The following is a 15791-nucleotide window of genomic DNA, read 5'->3' as shown; positions in this document are numbered from 1 at the left end:
TCTGTACTATAACGGATGGTTTAGGGTTGAAGTGTTGCACCACTAGGGTCACCAATAGCTCAAAGGTTTCAGTGTCCGGAACTGCAGGATATGTAAATCTTTTTATCACTCCATAAGTATGGGTTCCACAGGCAGTCAGCAATATTACTGCCTGTCGATCAACATCTATGAGTGATCGCTAGAAAAAGGAACACATGCATTCTGCATACTGTGTCGAAGCTTGCTTCAAACATGTCAATCTTCCGAACAAAGGCATTTTGTAAAAATAAAATTCTCCAACCTCAGTCCAGCAGAGGGAAGGAGGTGGTTCACCTGATTGTGTAGGTAGCAGCGTCAACAGTAATCCAGTTTTATCCTCATTGCCAGTTTTGTAGGCCACAAAAACGTCAGACCAGAGTTGGTCAAAATAAAACTTGGTTTATTGCAAATCAACTATATTTACAATAGACATCATATCCCAGCTGGGTCTGCTCTATCAGTTCCATACCTGGCTGACTTTATACAGATCTCAATCATGATTGACTTCGGGCTCCTCGCCCCAATAGCGGGTGAGCTCGTATTTGGCGAGACTCATGGGGAGACTGATTGCTCCAACCCTGTAGTTCTCATGTGGGTTAGAACAGCTGGGTTGTGTGGTATATATGTAACTCCCATCAGAACTGGTTTTTTTTGTGCATTTCTTTTAATTTTGTAAGGATAGGTATGAAGGTCCCATGCTTGCCTCCCATGCGAGTGCTGGTGGGTTTGGTATCCGAGGAGATGAGGCTGTAGTGAGTTGTTAGTGCCTTTCGTGCTGCTAGAATTGAGGGAGATGTATGTTGGTGCGCAGCCGAGCATGGCACAGAAATGTATCCTGATTTCTCATAGTAATTGCGGACTGACGCAACATGGGAGGGCGGGCACCATTTTTATCATGATTTTCATGGCCTCATCCTGTTTCTCCCTCAGTCTCACGTGGTGCTCTACAGGTACCTAGTTATGTCTAATAATTGTATCGAGCCTGTTGTGATGTTGTTCCCCTGTCTCTCTGTACTCAGGTATGTTGAGCCGTTTTGTTTCTTTGACCCTTGCTTATGGCATTGTATTATTTTGTAATTTTGTTGTGTTATTCTTTAAAATATAAAACATGAAAAAACATACTTTAAAAAAATTAAGACCGACCAATCATGTCCCTCCCCACCACTAGCTCACCACGTCAACCTTCCTTAAAGGTTCCTCAGTCCTAGCCATGAACTTGCACCTTTCTCTAATTTGCTCTCCACAAGTCAAGAAGCTTGACAAAGCAGCTTGGTCTGTACCCCCTCCCATGCGAGTGCTGGTGGGTTTGGTATCCGAGGAGATGAGGCTGTAGTGAGTTGTTAGTGCCTGTGAGCCTTACTTCGGTTGTGGGTAAAATGTTGGAAAAGGTTATAAGAGATAGGGTTTATAATCATCTTGAAAAGAACAAGTTGATTAGCGATACTCAACACGGTTTTGTGAAGGGTAGGTCATGTCTCACAAACCTTATTGAGTTTTTTGAGAAGGTGACCAAACAGGTGGATCAGGGTAAAGCTGTTGATGTGGTGTATATGGATTTTAGTAAGGCGTTTGATAAGGTTCCCCCCTGTAGGCTATTGCAGAAAATAAGGAAGTATGGAATTGAAGGTGATTTAGCGGTTTGGATCAGTAATTGGCTAGCTGAAAGAAGACAGAGGGTGGTGGTTGATGGCAAATGTTCATCCTGGAGTTCAGTTACTAGTGGTGTACCGCAAGGATCTGTTTTGGGGCCACTGCTGTTTGTCATTTTTATAAATGACCTGGAAGAGGGTGTAGAAGGATGGGTTAGTAAATTTGCAGATGACACGAAGGTCGGTGGAGTTGTGGATAGTGCTGAAGGATGTTATAGGATACAGAGGGACATAGATAAGCTGCAGAGCTGGGCTGAGAGGTGGCAGATGGAGTTTAATGCGGAAAAGTGTGAGGTGGTTCACTTTGGAAGGAGTAACAGGAATGCAGAGTACTGGGCTAATGGCAAGATTCTTGGTAGTGTAGATGAACAGAGAGATCTCGGCATCCAGGTACATAAATCCTTGAAAGTTGCCACCCAGGTTAATAGGGCTGTTAAGAAGGCATATGGTGTGCTAGCCTTTATAAGCAGGGGGATTGAGTTTCGGAACCACAGGGTCATGCTGCAGCTGTACATAACTCTGGTGCGGCCACACCTGGAGTACTGCGTGCAGTTCTGGTCACCACATTATAGGAAGGATGTGGAAGCTTTGGAAAGGGTTCAGAGGAGATTTACTAGGATGTTGCCTGGTATGGAGGGAAGGTCTTACGAGGAAAGGCTCAGGGAATTGAGGTTGTTTTCGTTAGAGAGGAGAAGGCTGAGAGGTGACTTAATAGAGACATATAAGATAGTCAGAGGGTTAGATAGGGTGGACAGTGAGAGTCTTTTTCCTCGGATGGTGATGACCAACACGAGGGGACATAGCTTTAAATTGAGGGGTGAGAGATATAGGACAGATGTCAGAGGCAGTTTCTTTACTCAGAGAGTAGTAGGGGTGTGGAACGCCCTGCCTGCAACAGTAGTAGACTCGCCAACTTTAAGGGCATTTAAGTGGTCACTGGATAGACATATGGATGAAAATGGAATAGTGTAGGTCAGATAGGCTTCAGATGGTTTCACAGGTCGGCGCAACATCGAGGGCCGAAGGGCCCGTACTGCGCTGTAATGTTCTATGTTCTACTTAACTTAAACATCCACCACCTCCACCACCGACGCACAGTGGCAGCAGTGCTCACCGAATAGAAGATGCACTGTAGCAACATGTCAAATCTTCTTTGACAGCACCTTTCGAACCTGCAACCTCCACACCCTACAAGGACAAGGTCAGCAGGCACATAGGAACACCACCCTCTGCAATTCCATTCCAAGCCAGAGACCAGCCTGGAATTCTCTTCCTTACAGCACCGTAAGTGTATCCGCACCACATGGACTGTTGTGGTTCAAGGCGGCGGCATAGCATCACCTTCTCAAGGGTAGTTAGTGATGCCCTTGCCGCACTGCTCACATCACATGAAATAATAAAAGTGCCTCAACTCTTAAAATAACTGATTCCCATCATTAACATCTGAAATAAGCAATGTAATGAACATTCCTTAAAAAATGAAAAAAAAGGAATGCTTTACTGAACAAAATTTGCATAATTTTGCTATATTTAATTTGGACAAAAAAGTCACTTTAGTCATGTCATTGAACTCATGAATAGTTCATAATTAACATGATGGTAATTAGTTGGTCTGAAGGCTCCATATATTATTAGATATAAACAATTGCTAATAACTGGGACATCAGTTCATTTGAGGAGTGTCAGGTCAGCATTTGCTGGAGGGCAAAGATTTAGTTTATTTCAGAGAAATATGCTGTACTCTGCAAAGTAAAAAGGACAAAATAACAATAAAGCATCACTTTATTAATCAAGTATATAGAATTATTTAATTCAATGGTCAAACATATGGACATTTCTAAATATAAATACGTTGCACTAACAATAACTGTTACGGAAAAGGGAAATTTCTTAAAATGGAAGGTTTGGGGGGTAGATCACACATCAGACAATGAATTACTGATCTCACTTCAGGGGTGGTAAAGCTTTTGGGAGATTAATTTAATTTATTCTTTCACAGGATGTGCGCGTTGTTGACTAGGCCAGAATTTTATTACCCATCCCTAATTACCCTTGAGAAGGTGGTGGTGAACCGCTGCATTCCATGTAGTGTAGGTTTACCTACAGTGCTATTGGGGAGGGAGTTCCTGGATTTTGACCCAACGACAGTGAAGGAACGGCGATATATTTCCAAGTCAGAGAGATACATTTCCACAGGCAAGGAAAGACGATCAGAGACCAAATTATTTAAAGGCTACCGTAAATATTTATTGACAGCTGTCTGGAAAACATTGTCATCAGAAAGTATGCAAGAATAGATTCAGCTCACAATTTTCTTGCATGTACTATTCCTCAATGGTTTAATAGATCATAATTGCCCTTATGCGAGTAACCACTTGTATGAGCCCACAACCTAGTTTTATGTAACCGCACGGCACAACATTGCATTAACTACCGAGAAATCTGCAATGTATCTGATGGTTACATTCTAAAGTTGGAATAATGTCTGTTGTACAAATAATCTATAAAAAGTCAAGTCAAGAAGAACATCTGTTATTAAGCATCGAAAATCAGAGTGCTTCACCCCAGAACATAGAATCAAATCTGACTGATGTGTTACTGTCAGTCAGTAAGTAAATTGTAGTCAAGATATACAGGCAAAAAATATTGTTGTGTATTGTACATGCAGGAGAAAATAATGTCATGCTGAAGTACGTGGGTTGAATGCAATACATAGCAGAGGTTTATTAGATGGCTATGAACTGTAAAAAGGCTTGAATTAGGCTAAAGGCAAACGCTCACAAAACAGCCGATAATGTCACATACTACCACATGACTAAACTCTTAAAGTGATCATGCAACAACACAACAGCCCACAGATATAACAAAAATGGCCACAGAGTTATGATAGATAAAATCTTATTGCCTGTCGCTCTTCTGAGGCCTCCGTATGCATGCTTGAGCTTGGAAAAGGATGAAAGGGTGACCATTGGTCTACTTGAAGCTTTCTGCAGCCAATAGAAACTTCTGGACATACTATGCTTTGTTAACATATACAACTTTATCTTGGCTGGAATTTTCCCACCAGCAGTGCATCCTTGCCCAAGGGTTTCCCGGCGTTGCGGGGTGGTTTTAATCGGAAATCCCATTGAAAAGCGGCAGGAAGATAGAATCTCGCCACTAGCAAACGCCGGGCCACCGAGAAACGCAGTTGGGGGACCGGAGAATCCGCCCCTGGTTTTTAACGTTTACAAATGGGTACCAACCTCTTGGGGAGTACTTATTAATTTTTTTTTGTTCTGGTGGCAATGGACCCTGTAAGTTAGCCAGTCTATTGTCCAAGGTAAAAAAAGGCACATGAGAAATGACCAAATAGACAGGATACCAGGAATCCACTGTTGCTTCTGGAGCCACAACGCATCACAAGTCACTAATTCCCTGGAGGAGGGGATTTGGTACCAAATCCATCGAATCTCTTGTATTTTCAGAAATACCCACTTAGTCTGAAAATAAGGATTATGGCGTAAGGATACGACTTGCATTTGTGTGTGCATCTTACCTCATCCTGAAAATAACCTTAATTATAGTAGGTGCCTGACTGAATAGAATTTTTCATTTAAAAAAACTCGATGGGGGCGGGGGGGGGGGGGGGGGGGAAGAGAACAGGGAAAAGTTGCGAATTCGCAGCAGACGAATAAAAGAAAACAACGTGCGTTAGTGCGTAAAGGTTCAACGGGGGGAAAATCCCCCCCCCCCCCCCCCCCACCTTATCTATTTTTAGGCATTTTTTTCATTTCGGCTTTCTGGCATTTGTTTTTTCCAACAAAAGAAATGAAATGAATAAAAAGGTGGCGTGTAATGTCGCCCATCTGAATTAAAGAGATGCACAAAGAGATGGCTGTGATGAAACGAAGAGCATTATTATATGAAAGGCGATTCACACACTGGCTGTGTGTGTGGGGCTGGGGCTAGCTGTGTGTGGGGGTGGGTGCTGGCTCTGTGTGTGTGGGGGTGGGGGGGGGAGGCTGGCTGTGTGTGTCTGTGTGTGAGGATAGGGCTGGGGTGGTTGTGTGTCTGTGTGTGGGGCTGGCTGTGTGTGTGGGGGGGGGGCTGAGGTTGGCTGTGTGTGTGTCTGTGTGGGGGGGGGGACTGGGGCTGGCTGTGTGTGTGTGTGTCTGCGGGGGAGAGGGCTGAGAGTGGCTGTGTGTGTATCTGTTTTAAGGGAAGGCTGTGTGTGGGGCTGGTTGTGTGTGTGTGTGGGGGGGCTGGCTGTGTGTGTGTCTGGGGCTGGCTGTGTGTGGGGCTGAGGCTGGCTGTGTGTGTGTGTCTGGGGCTGGCTGTGTGTGTGTGTCTGGGGCTGACTGTTTGGGGCTGGCTATATGTGTGTATGTCTGTGGCTGACTGTTTGGGTCTGGCTGTGTGTGTGTCTGTGGCTGACTGTGTTTTGGGCTGGCTGTGTCTGGCTATGTGTCTGGGGCTGGGCTGGCAGTGTGTGTGGGGAGAGGGTGGGCTGGGGCTGGCAGTGTGTGTGTGGGGGGAGCTGTGCGTGTGTGTCTGGGGCTGGGCAGCAATTCCAGCGGAGGACGTCTGATGCAAGGGGGGAGCAAGTTGGCTCTGAGTGGGCAGCAGCATGCGTCACTGGATCAGGAGCTTTGGGCGGTGCATGATGCTATTTACCAGCAGTAGAATGGCGCATTAAACAGGCAGAGCGTGTCTCAGAGAGATTCTACACACACACACACGCTTATAGTTCAGGGAGGGGAAAAAATAACTAGAGGAAGCGAGGCGCTCAGCCACACGGGGTTTGTTTTGGTATTTGTGATCGAGCCTTTGAATGGATCAGGGTGCGAGCCCAGGACGTCGGCGCCGATGATGGGCTGAGTTGGACTTTGTGGCTGAGACAAGGGCGGCTGTGTCTTGTTTCTTCCTGAACAACAACAACAAGACAACAAAAAGAACCGCCCGTCCGTCGAGGTCTATGGCCGAGGGATGGAGGCGGTGAACGGAGCTCCGGAGGTCCAGCAGCAGCAAGTGGAGAAGAAGCGGCTGCACCGAGCCCCCTCCCCGGCCAGACCCAAGGCGATCCGGGGCTGGTCGGTGGCCAAATCCAAATGTAACCCGGGCTCCAAGCCGGGGCTGGCCCAGTGCCGGCTGTCCCGGCACAGCCCGGCTCTCAAGGACGGCAAGCTGGGCAAGATGCCGGCGGGCAAGGCGGCGGCGGCCTCCGCCTCATCGTCTTCCCGGGCGAGCAAGAAGCCGGAGCGGGGAGGCGGCGGCCTGAGGGGCAGCGCTGCGGGCAAGAGGAAGGGGCAGCGCGGCGGCCCGGCTCCCGCTCCCGGCAAGCTGTCGCCGGCCAGCGCCACCGACAGCAGCTCCGAGCTGTCCGACTGCCCGTCCGAGCCGCTCTCCGAGCCCGGGGACGGCGAGCCGGGGCCCGGGCCCAGCCACGGCTGCCCCACGACCCCCGACGCCCTGGACGAGGGCACCTGGCCGGCCGAGGACGCCTCCCTGGCCTCGGCCAGCGGGCAGTCGGACGCGGCGTCGGGCGCCAAGTCCCCGTCGCTGGACAGCCGGCTTCACGTCAGCAACTCGCTGGCCTTCTCCGACTTTAGCGAGGAATTCGTCGACAGCATCCAGGAGGAATTCTTGAAAGAAATAGAGGAGCTTCGCTCGGAAAACGACTATCTGAAGGTGGGCCAGGTTGCTTCCATTATTGTTTTTAAAAAAAAAACAACTATTTTAATGTCTGTGAGGGAATCTCCTTTTGTTGCTGTGGCTTTTTCATCCACGTTTTGTTTATGTGTTTTGACTGGGTAGGAATTGAGAAATGAACCCCAACTCCAGGTTGTCGAATAAATTCGAGGTTGTACAGATTGCTGCTGTGCAGTGGGTTTAATGGGCGGTTTACTCAGTTCCAGGTATGTATAGGTTTGTGCAGCAAGGTGCCCACCCCTTTTCAGGGTTTAATCCCCACTTGTACCAAATGTAGATGTAGCCAGAAGCTCGGCATTGCCCCCCATCCAGACACCAGAGGAATAGATTCCATGTTGACAGAGCGGGAGAGGCTGGCATTTCTGTGTCAGGTCTCCTACAGCTCAGGAGAGGTTTTACTGCTGGACGCCAAGATGTGTGTTTCAGGGATATTAACAGGTGACAACAGTAGGACCACTTGGATGTTTCTCAATAGCAACTGGGAGATTGGAGCTCTGCAATGCATCCTTTTGTTATTGGATTCTTGTTTGCCTTCATCCTGCCCTTTTGGGCGATGAGGACCTGCGCACAATTCTTTGATGCCTCGACTGGCACTTTGTTATGTGGCAGTTTGTTCATCTTTGAAGGAGCAAACGTATTGACATTCTTGAAGTGTAATGATCAGCAGCAAAGAGAAGTGGCTACTTCTGAGCTGTGTAAGCTGCAAATAAATTATGTTGCAATTCAATTAATGTACACAAAGTGTAAAACTTTATGTTCACGCTTGTTGTTTGGTCTGTTGCTGAAATCCTTTATTTATGCCTTTTGTTAACCTCGCAATTTCAACTTTTCAGTGCTCTTCGATTCTCCATAAACTTGAGCTCTGCTGCTTGTATCCCAGCTCTCAGCAAATTACATTCAGCCATCAACTGCATGCTCACTGAGCTACATTAACACCTGATCTGACAATGCCTTAAATATAACATTCTCGTAGCTGAGTTACAATCTCATCCTATCTCTGTAACCTCCTATAGCCTGAGAAACCTTCAGAGAACTCTACCTCTGGCCTCTTGTGCATCGCAGATTTATTTTGCCCCACTCTTGGTGGTGTACCTTTAGCATTCTGGGCCCTAAATTTTGGAATTTCCTCCCTAAACCTTGCCTTGCCTACCTCCTCTCCTTTAAAATGCTCCTTAAATCCTGCCTCTTCAACCAAGGGTTTAGTCACCTGGCTTAATATCTCCTTATGTGACTTAGTGTCACATCATGTCCCATGATGCTCCCTGTGAAGTACTTGGAACCTTTCACTAAATTAAATGCAAGTGACACTGTCAGATGCCTCATTGTCTTATGTTTACTTAATGATCAAAGGGACCTGAGCAGAAGAACACATTGTGGGTGTAGCAGTTGTCTTTTTTACAACAGTATTGTACAGCTTGCTGCAAGCAACTCCACAGGAGACCCAGTATTCTTAAAATAGTGTTGTTTATTTAAAATGTTTTTCATATTATGGGCATAAATCCTACCCTCAATGTTTGTTTCCTGTTGCAAAAATATTAGATGGTGCAGAAAGTCTTGCATTACATGCATAATTTAGTTGTTTTTGAAGATTCTTGCTAAACTGCTGGCCAATTTGAATAACCTGCTTTCATTCAAAGTGCCCAAGTTTTAAGAGCGACAGATCAAAGTCGGAAAATAATCTTAAAATAATGTTTCAGTGCCAAAAATGGGGAGCTGTATCATTAAAAAATATAAAATCAGGATGAATTATTTTATGGTCCATGCCTGCCACTGAAAACAGAGTCCATAGAACTTTAAATGAACTTTAATATTCACTGTTATCACAAAATCAGACTACACCAGCAAGATAGGTCAAAGTTGAGCAGTATTCAGAAAACCACTCCTATGTGATTGAAATAGTACTATGTAATATTAGTAACAAACTTACAGGCAATTCCAATGTCTGCCATTTTTTCCAATTAAGGGGCAATTTAGCGTGGCCAATCCACCTACTCTGCACATTTTTGGGTTGTGGGGGCGAAATCCACGCAGACACGGGGAGAATGTGCAAACTCCACACAGACAGTGACCCAGAGCCGGGATCGAACCTGGGACCTCAGCGCCGTGAGGCGGTTGTGCTAACCACTAGGCCACCGTGCTGCCCATGTCTGCCATTTTAATAAAAAATATTAATGCCTTTCTTACTCATCACATAGCAAAACCTCTAAATTCAAAAACATTTGTGCTCAAGACAAAAAGTCAATTGTACTAAAAGAAACTGGAAAATTAAAAAAAAACAGCTTTAGCTGCTTCCATGATGGCTGCATAATATGGACAAGAGCACTCTTGGTTCAATTTCTGACCCCTCACATTGTTAAATAGTTCATCTCAGCTGAGGATTGGCAGAACTTTGGCACGATAAATAAAAGTAGAACCTCAAAATATGATTTCTGTTCAGCGACTTAGTCTGATTTTTCTGTTCAGCTCCATCAAAACAAACTAGTTATTTAATTCCGCCAAATATCAAAATATTATTTCCTTATGCTTTATATTTGTAATAGAGCAAATTATTTTCATTTCACAGGACCTACTGTGCACAGCTCTACACCTGATTGCCATATGGGTTAAACACTGAATGAATAACTAGATTGCACCCATTTTAAACAAAGTCGAACATATGACTGTTTGTTTCTTTGATTCAAGCATGCAAAAATAAAATAGTTATTAAAATTCAAAGTTTTCAGCCATGCAGAAACAACGAGCTGGACTCTCCGGTCCTTCACGGCCACTTGCTGGCACTGGGATTCTATTTTCCCGCAACTTGTCAATGGGATTTCCCATTGTAACCACCCCATGTCGCCAGGAAACCGACGTGTGGGGGCGCGCTGCCCGCGGGAATAGTGAATCGCAACAACTGGAGAATTCTGGCCAACATTTGAGCGAGCCACTTGAACTTCATTTAACACATTGTAATTCAGTCCTATCGTCCTTGAGGTTTGCTGCATAGAATGTGGAGTAATAAACAAGCATTTTCTTCCTCTACACAGCAACTGTTGTTATTTTTTTGAAATTAACTGTTTTTGTATAAAGTTATGGAGCTAAAATTTGTAACCGTTATATGGCATAACTTACACCAGTATTGAATTTCAGACAAATAGAACCATCAGGAAATAGAAGGGAGGGAGGACCTTGGGAAAATTACGATCGCCAGGGAAATGGTATTGAGCAAATTGTTGGAGCTGTGGGTTGACAAAAAATACCCAGATCGTGATGGACTTCATCCTAGGATCTTAAAAGATGTGACTGGTGAGATAGTTGATGGTTTAATTTTCCAAAATTCCCCAGATTCGGGGAAGGTTCCATGAGATTAGAAAATAACGAATCTAATTCTTTGATTCAAAAAGGGAGGGAGACAGTAAACCGGGAACAGCAGGCCAGTTAGCATAACATCGGCAATAAGGGGCGGGATGTATCTATGTATCTACCGCCCATATCCTGCTGTAGCGGCCAGTAGATGCAGGTAGAGGCCTCTTCTGGGATTTACCCAGCTCGCCACACCTCGCGAGATGTAACAGGATCTTGTGAGATGTAGTAACTTCTCATTGTGGGCGGGATCAGTATTTGGCAAATCTGCCAGCTGTGCCCAGATGGCATTGCCAGGCTGGCAAGGGCACTGCCGGGTCAGCAGTGCTGAGGTGCTAGGCTGGGATTTTGCACGTGCTGGGGATCGGGCCCAAGGGTACCCTGCCCATGTGAGGGGGGGGGGGGCGGGACGAGGACTCCTTTATAGGTGAGTTGGGGTATTGGGGACGTTGCGAGATCGGGGCCCATTTAAAAATGGCATCCCGATCTCCTGCAGCAAGGAGTTCTGGCGAGCGAAGCTCCTTGGTGCAGGAAATGCGACTGAGTGCGGCCTCGGGAGGGAGAGGGGGAGGGGTCACAGATAGCGGGGCCACTCATGCCACTAAAAACACCGAGACCAACCCCTCGATTCTCACTCTGAACAGACTCCCTTTTTTTTGGTTAAATCGCACAGAGGGAAAATGTTAGAAGCTATTCTGAAAGATGTTATAGCAGGGCACTTAGAAATATTCGAGGCAATTAGGCAGAGTCAATATGCTTTTGTGAAAGCAAAATCATGTTTAATCAATTTATTGAAATATTGTGAAGGTGTCACATTTGCCATGAGTAAAGGGGTATGTGAATAAAGTGGGTGCACTGAACCTAGATTTCCAGAAGGCATCCTCAAAGGTTTTTGTGGAACATAAAAGCTCATGGTGTGGGGGGTAACATATTGACATGGAGAGAAGATTGACTATCTAACAAGAAACAGACTAGGCATAAATGGGTCTTTTTTCTGGTTGGCAGGATGTAACAAGTGGTATACCACAGCAATCAGTGCTGGGGCCTCAACCTTTAATAACTTATATAAATGACTTGGAGGAAGGGTCAGATGGTATGGTTGCTAAATTTGCTTACAACACAAAGTTAGATAGAAAAATAAGTTGTGAAGAGGGCATATAGAGGCTATGAAAGGCCAAAGGTTAAGTGAGTGGACTAAAATCTGGTAAATGGTGCATAAATTGGGAAAATGTGAAATTTTCCATTTTGGCAGGAAGATTAATAGAGAACTATATTAGTGCAGAGGGATCTGGGTGTGCTGGTGTACGAATCACAAAAGGCTAGTATGCAGATTCAGCAAGTAATTAGGAAAGCTAATAGAATTTTTAGCTAATAGAATAGAGAGGTTATGCTTCAGCTGTTCAGGGCATTGGTAAGATAGGGGGTGCAATTCTCCCAGCCCCGCGCCGGGCCGGGGAATTGCCTCAACCGTGCCATGCCAACCCGATGCGCAATTCTCCGAGGTGCGGAAAATCTGCACCATTTGCGCCGGCACGTTTGGCGCGGCGCAGTCGCAGGCCGGTGTACGAGGCCGGGCCACCGATTCTCCGGCCCGCATGGGTCGAGTGGCCGCACGGAAAAATCAGAGTCCCGCCAGCGCCATCCACACCTGATCGCTGCCGACGGGAACTCTGCACGAAGGGTCGGGCGGCCTATGTCGGGGGCGGGGGGGGAGGGGAGAGGGGGGCCTCCGATTGGGTCTGGCCCGCAATCGGGGCCCACCGATTGGCGGGCCGGCCTCTTTCTCCCCCCCCCCCCCCCCCCCGGGCCTACTTTGTTGCGCATCCGGCCCCAGAACCCCCACGCCATGTTGCGTCGGGGCTGGCACGTTCCATAAAGCCACCACACATGCGCGGGTTGGCGCACTGCCATGCGTGGGTTGGCGCTGCCCCCAGTACACGCCAGGAAGTGAGGCTGGAGCGGCATGAACCGCTCCAGCACCGTGCTGGCCCCCGCAGTCGCTAGTGCCTGCGCCCATTTCGCGCCGTCGTGAAACGCGAAGGCATTCAGGACGGCACAGACACTCTGTCCCAGGATTGGAGAATCGCGCCCCACATCTCGAGTGTTGTGCACAGTATTGGTCTCTATTTTAAGGGAGGATTTAAATGCATTAGAAGTGGTTCAGAGAAGATTTAATGAACTTGTAGTAGAAATGCACTGGTTTTCTTGATTGAACACGCTGGGCTCATATCCACTGGAGTTTAGAAGAGTCACAGGCAACTTGATTGGAATATTTAAGATCCAGAGTGGTATTGAGAGGGTGGACTTGGAGTGGATGTTTCCAAAGATGTGCAGGCTAGGTGGATTGGCCACGCTGAATTGCCCCTTAATGCCAATGGTTAGATGGGGTTATGGAGATAAGGTGAGAGATTGGACATGGCTAAGTGGGGCGGTGCAGATTCAGTGGGCCAAATGGCCTCCTACATTAGGGATTCCATGGATTCTTGTGGGAGAATCTAAAACTCGGAGTCACTGTTTAAAAATAAGGGGTCACCCATTTAAGACAGAGATGAGGAAAAATTGTTTTCTTTGAGGGTTGTGAGTCACTCTCTTCAAAAGGCAGTGGAGTCTTTGAATATTTTTAAGGCAGAGCTAGATAGATTCTTGATAACCAAGGGGATGCAGAGTTTGAGGGGTGTGCAGGATTTTGCAATCAGCTCAGCCATGACCTTGAATGGCGGAGCAGCTTCGAGAGGCCGAGTGGCCGACTCCTGCTCCTGGTTCGTACACCCATATCTAGAAGTTAGGGGAAATTAAAGTGAGCTGTTTATTATATGTATGAAAGTAACTCTCTTGCTCACCAAATTAGTACTCCAATGTCTTGAGGTGGTGTTGTGGTCCTGAGGCCCACTTCTCCAGTCTAGTTGTGTTTATATTTCTTGTTTGCTGTTTGTTCCGTTGGAAATATCTTTAGCATTGTTGGCTCATTGGTGGTTAAATCCTAAATCAAAAGATTATTATTGGTTATGTTCCATACCATGACAATGTAGTATTGGCTAGATTTCCCAACCATTGGGCTGGATCATATTGGGCCAGATTTGCTGAAACAATAAAGGTGTGTGTGCTATTAATGGGTAAATTGGTCAGCAACTTGAAAGGAGGAAAAGACGCCTCATGAATTGCAATTTGTCACAATTTGAGGACGAATTTGCATGCTCTGTCATCAGCATCACAAAAAGGGCATTTCCTGTTTCAGGATATGAATGGCTTTCGGAGATTTTTTTAAAAATCTTTGCTTTTTGTTTCTTTTTATTTATTTCTCTTTATATGATTGATTTAACATTGAATTCAAACTCGTGTTCTTTCTCAATCCTTCCTCGATTTCATTTAAAATCCCAGCCTTTAAATCTAATTTTTTTTTAAGCGGATACACTTTTTGTCCCTTTTGTCACCTTAAGGTCCAGTGTGGTCCTCACTGTAGTGGTTATCAGCTTGCACTTCTAGCGATCTGGACAATTGTGTCCAGCTTTTGCAATATCCTGATTTGGACATGTATTGTTGTTCCTTCATTGTCAGAAAACCTTACACTATTGTGGGATTTGCATTACTACAAGGATTGTGGCTGTCAAGGAGAATGCCTACTACTACCACCTTCTTAGAAATTAAAGATGAGTAACAAATGCAGTTTACCAGCATGGCCCACATCTAACAACCAAAAAAATCAGGACAGTGAACATTTAATGTGCTACTTAGAATGAGATCTCAACGAAAGATGCAACTGACTGCTTTTCTCCCCCCTCAAAAACAAGGTTTTATTCTAGCATCCACACAAGATTTACACTGCTTTTTATATTTCGAAAATCAGAGGATAAAATTTAAATGCATTGTGCTAAATGCTTGAAATCCTATCTTTGCCAAATTTCCAGCTTGGTGTAAAACAGTCCTCATCAATTAACCCCACACTCGTCACTGAAATCCCCCCTGGCATCCACAGGAAGAGATGTGAGCCAGTCATTTGATCCTTCCCCCTGTGGTCATTTGTATCCCATCTGCTCCAACACAAAGCTTTAATGTATGGACAGCTGGCTCCACCAAACAGCTGGAAAATCAGTATTTCAGTACTGTTTGTATAACGGGTAATGCTGAATTCATGTCAAATGGAGGAATTCAGTGCCTAGCGCTTCACTGTTCTCTTCTGAATTCATTTCATAAGCAGTAAAAGTCACAATTATACTTGATGTGTAACCATAGTTAGAGTGTGCTAAATTTTTTTATGTAATTACTCGTTAGGCTGAAAATAATTGATATTTTTTCTAATAAGTTCTATTTTATTATGGTGTTCTGTTTTGGCACGGTGGCACTGTGGTTTGCACTGTTGCCTCACAGCACCAAGGCCCCATGTTCAATTACAATCTTGGGTGACTGTGTGGAGTTTGAATGCTTTCCCTGTGTCTGTGTGGGTTTCCTCCGGGTGCTCCAATTTCCTCTTACAGTAGTCCATAGAAGTGCAGATTAAGTGGATTGGCCATGCTAAAATCCCCCTCAGTATCCAAAGATGTGTAGGTTATGTGGGGTTATGGGGATAGGACGGAGGAGTGGGCCTATGTAGGGTGCTCTTTCAGAGGGTCAGTGCAGACTCGATGGGACTAATGGCCTCTTGCACTGTAAGAATTTTATGGTTGCTGCAAAATGAAAGCATGCTGAATTACTTTCTGACTACAGCTGGGAAAATCACAGGAGACAGTGACGTCCATTCTTATGCAGGCATGCTTCTCAGTGGGGCTTTGTGCATTTGATGCTCATATTTGAATGATGTTTTTGTTAATCATTGCATTAATAACAGTTCATGAAAGACCTCGCACAATCATTTAATTGAGATTCAGGTAGCTTCAACCTGTCATGAATATTAACCTGCTTTATTAAAACAAGTTTTTATTGTTATTCATGAAGGCCCGCCTTCTCAATCTTGCCCCTCACCTGAGGTGTGGTGATCCTCAGGTTAAATCATCACGAGTCAGCTCTCCCCCTCAAAGGGGAAAGCAGCCTATGGTCATCTGGCATGATACCGACTTTACTGTTAACCATTGTTATTCACGTTTCCATGCAGCACCA

The 15791-nt window shown here is 45.5% G+C and overlaps 1 protein-coding gene across 3 annotated transcripts in view; it reads left to right on the top strand.

Moving 5' to 3' along the window:
- The first annotated feature begins 6202 nt into the window (after positions 1-6202).
- soga1 (suppressor of glucose, autophagy associated 1) overlaps positions 6203-15791 on the top strand; it is a 117047-nt gene continuing 107458 nt past the window's right edge. The window contains exon 1 of one of the 3 annotated variants that reach the window (XM_038803431.1): positions 6203-7337. In XM_038803431.1, the coding sequence (XP_038659359.1) occupies positions 6636-7337 (702 nt within the window). In that variant the 5' untranslated portion in view covers positions 6203-6635. Of the gene's footprint in view, positions 7338-10543; positions 10644-15791 lie in introns of those variants that run through there. The other 2 variants (XM_038803430.1, XM_038803432.1) reach the window with 2 other exon arrangements.

This window comes from Scyliorhinus canicula, chromosome 7, assembly GCF_902713615.1.
Source record: "Scyliorhinus canicula chromosome 7, sScyCan1.1, whole genome shotgun sequence".
Lineage (NCBI taxonomy): Eukaryota > Metazoa > Chordata > Chondrichthyes > Carcharhiniformes > Scyliorhinidae > Scyliorhinus > Scyliorhinus canicula.
This window is presented reverse-complemented; position numbering and strand designations above follow the sequence as displayed.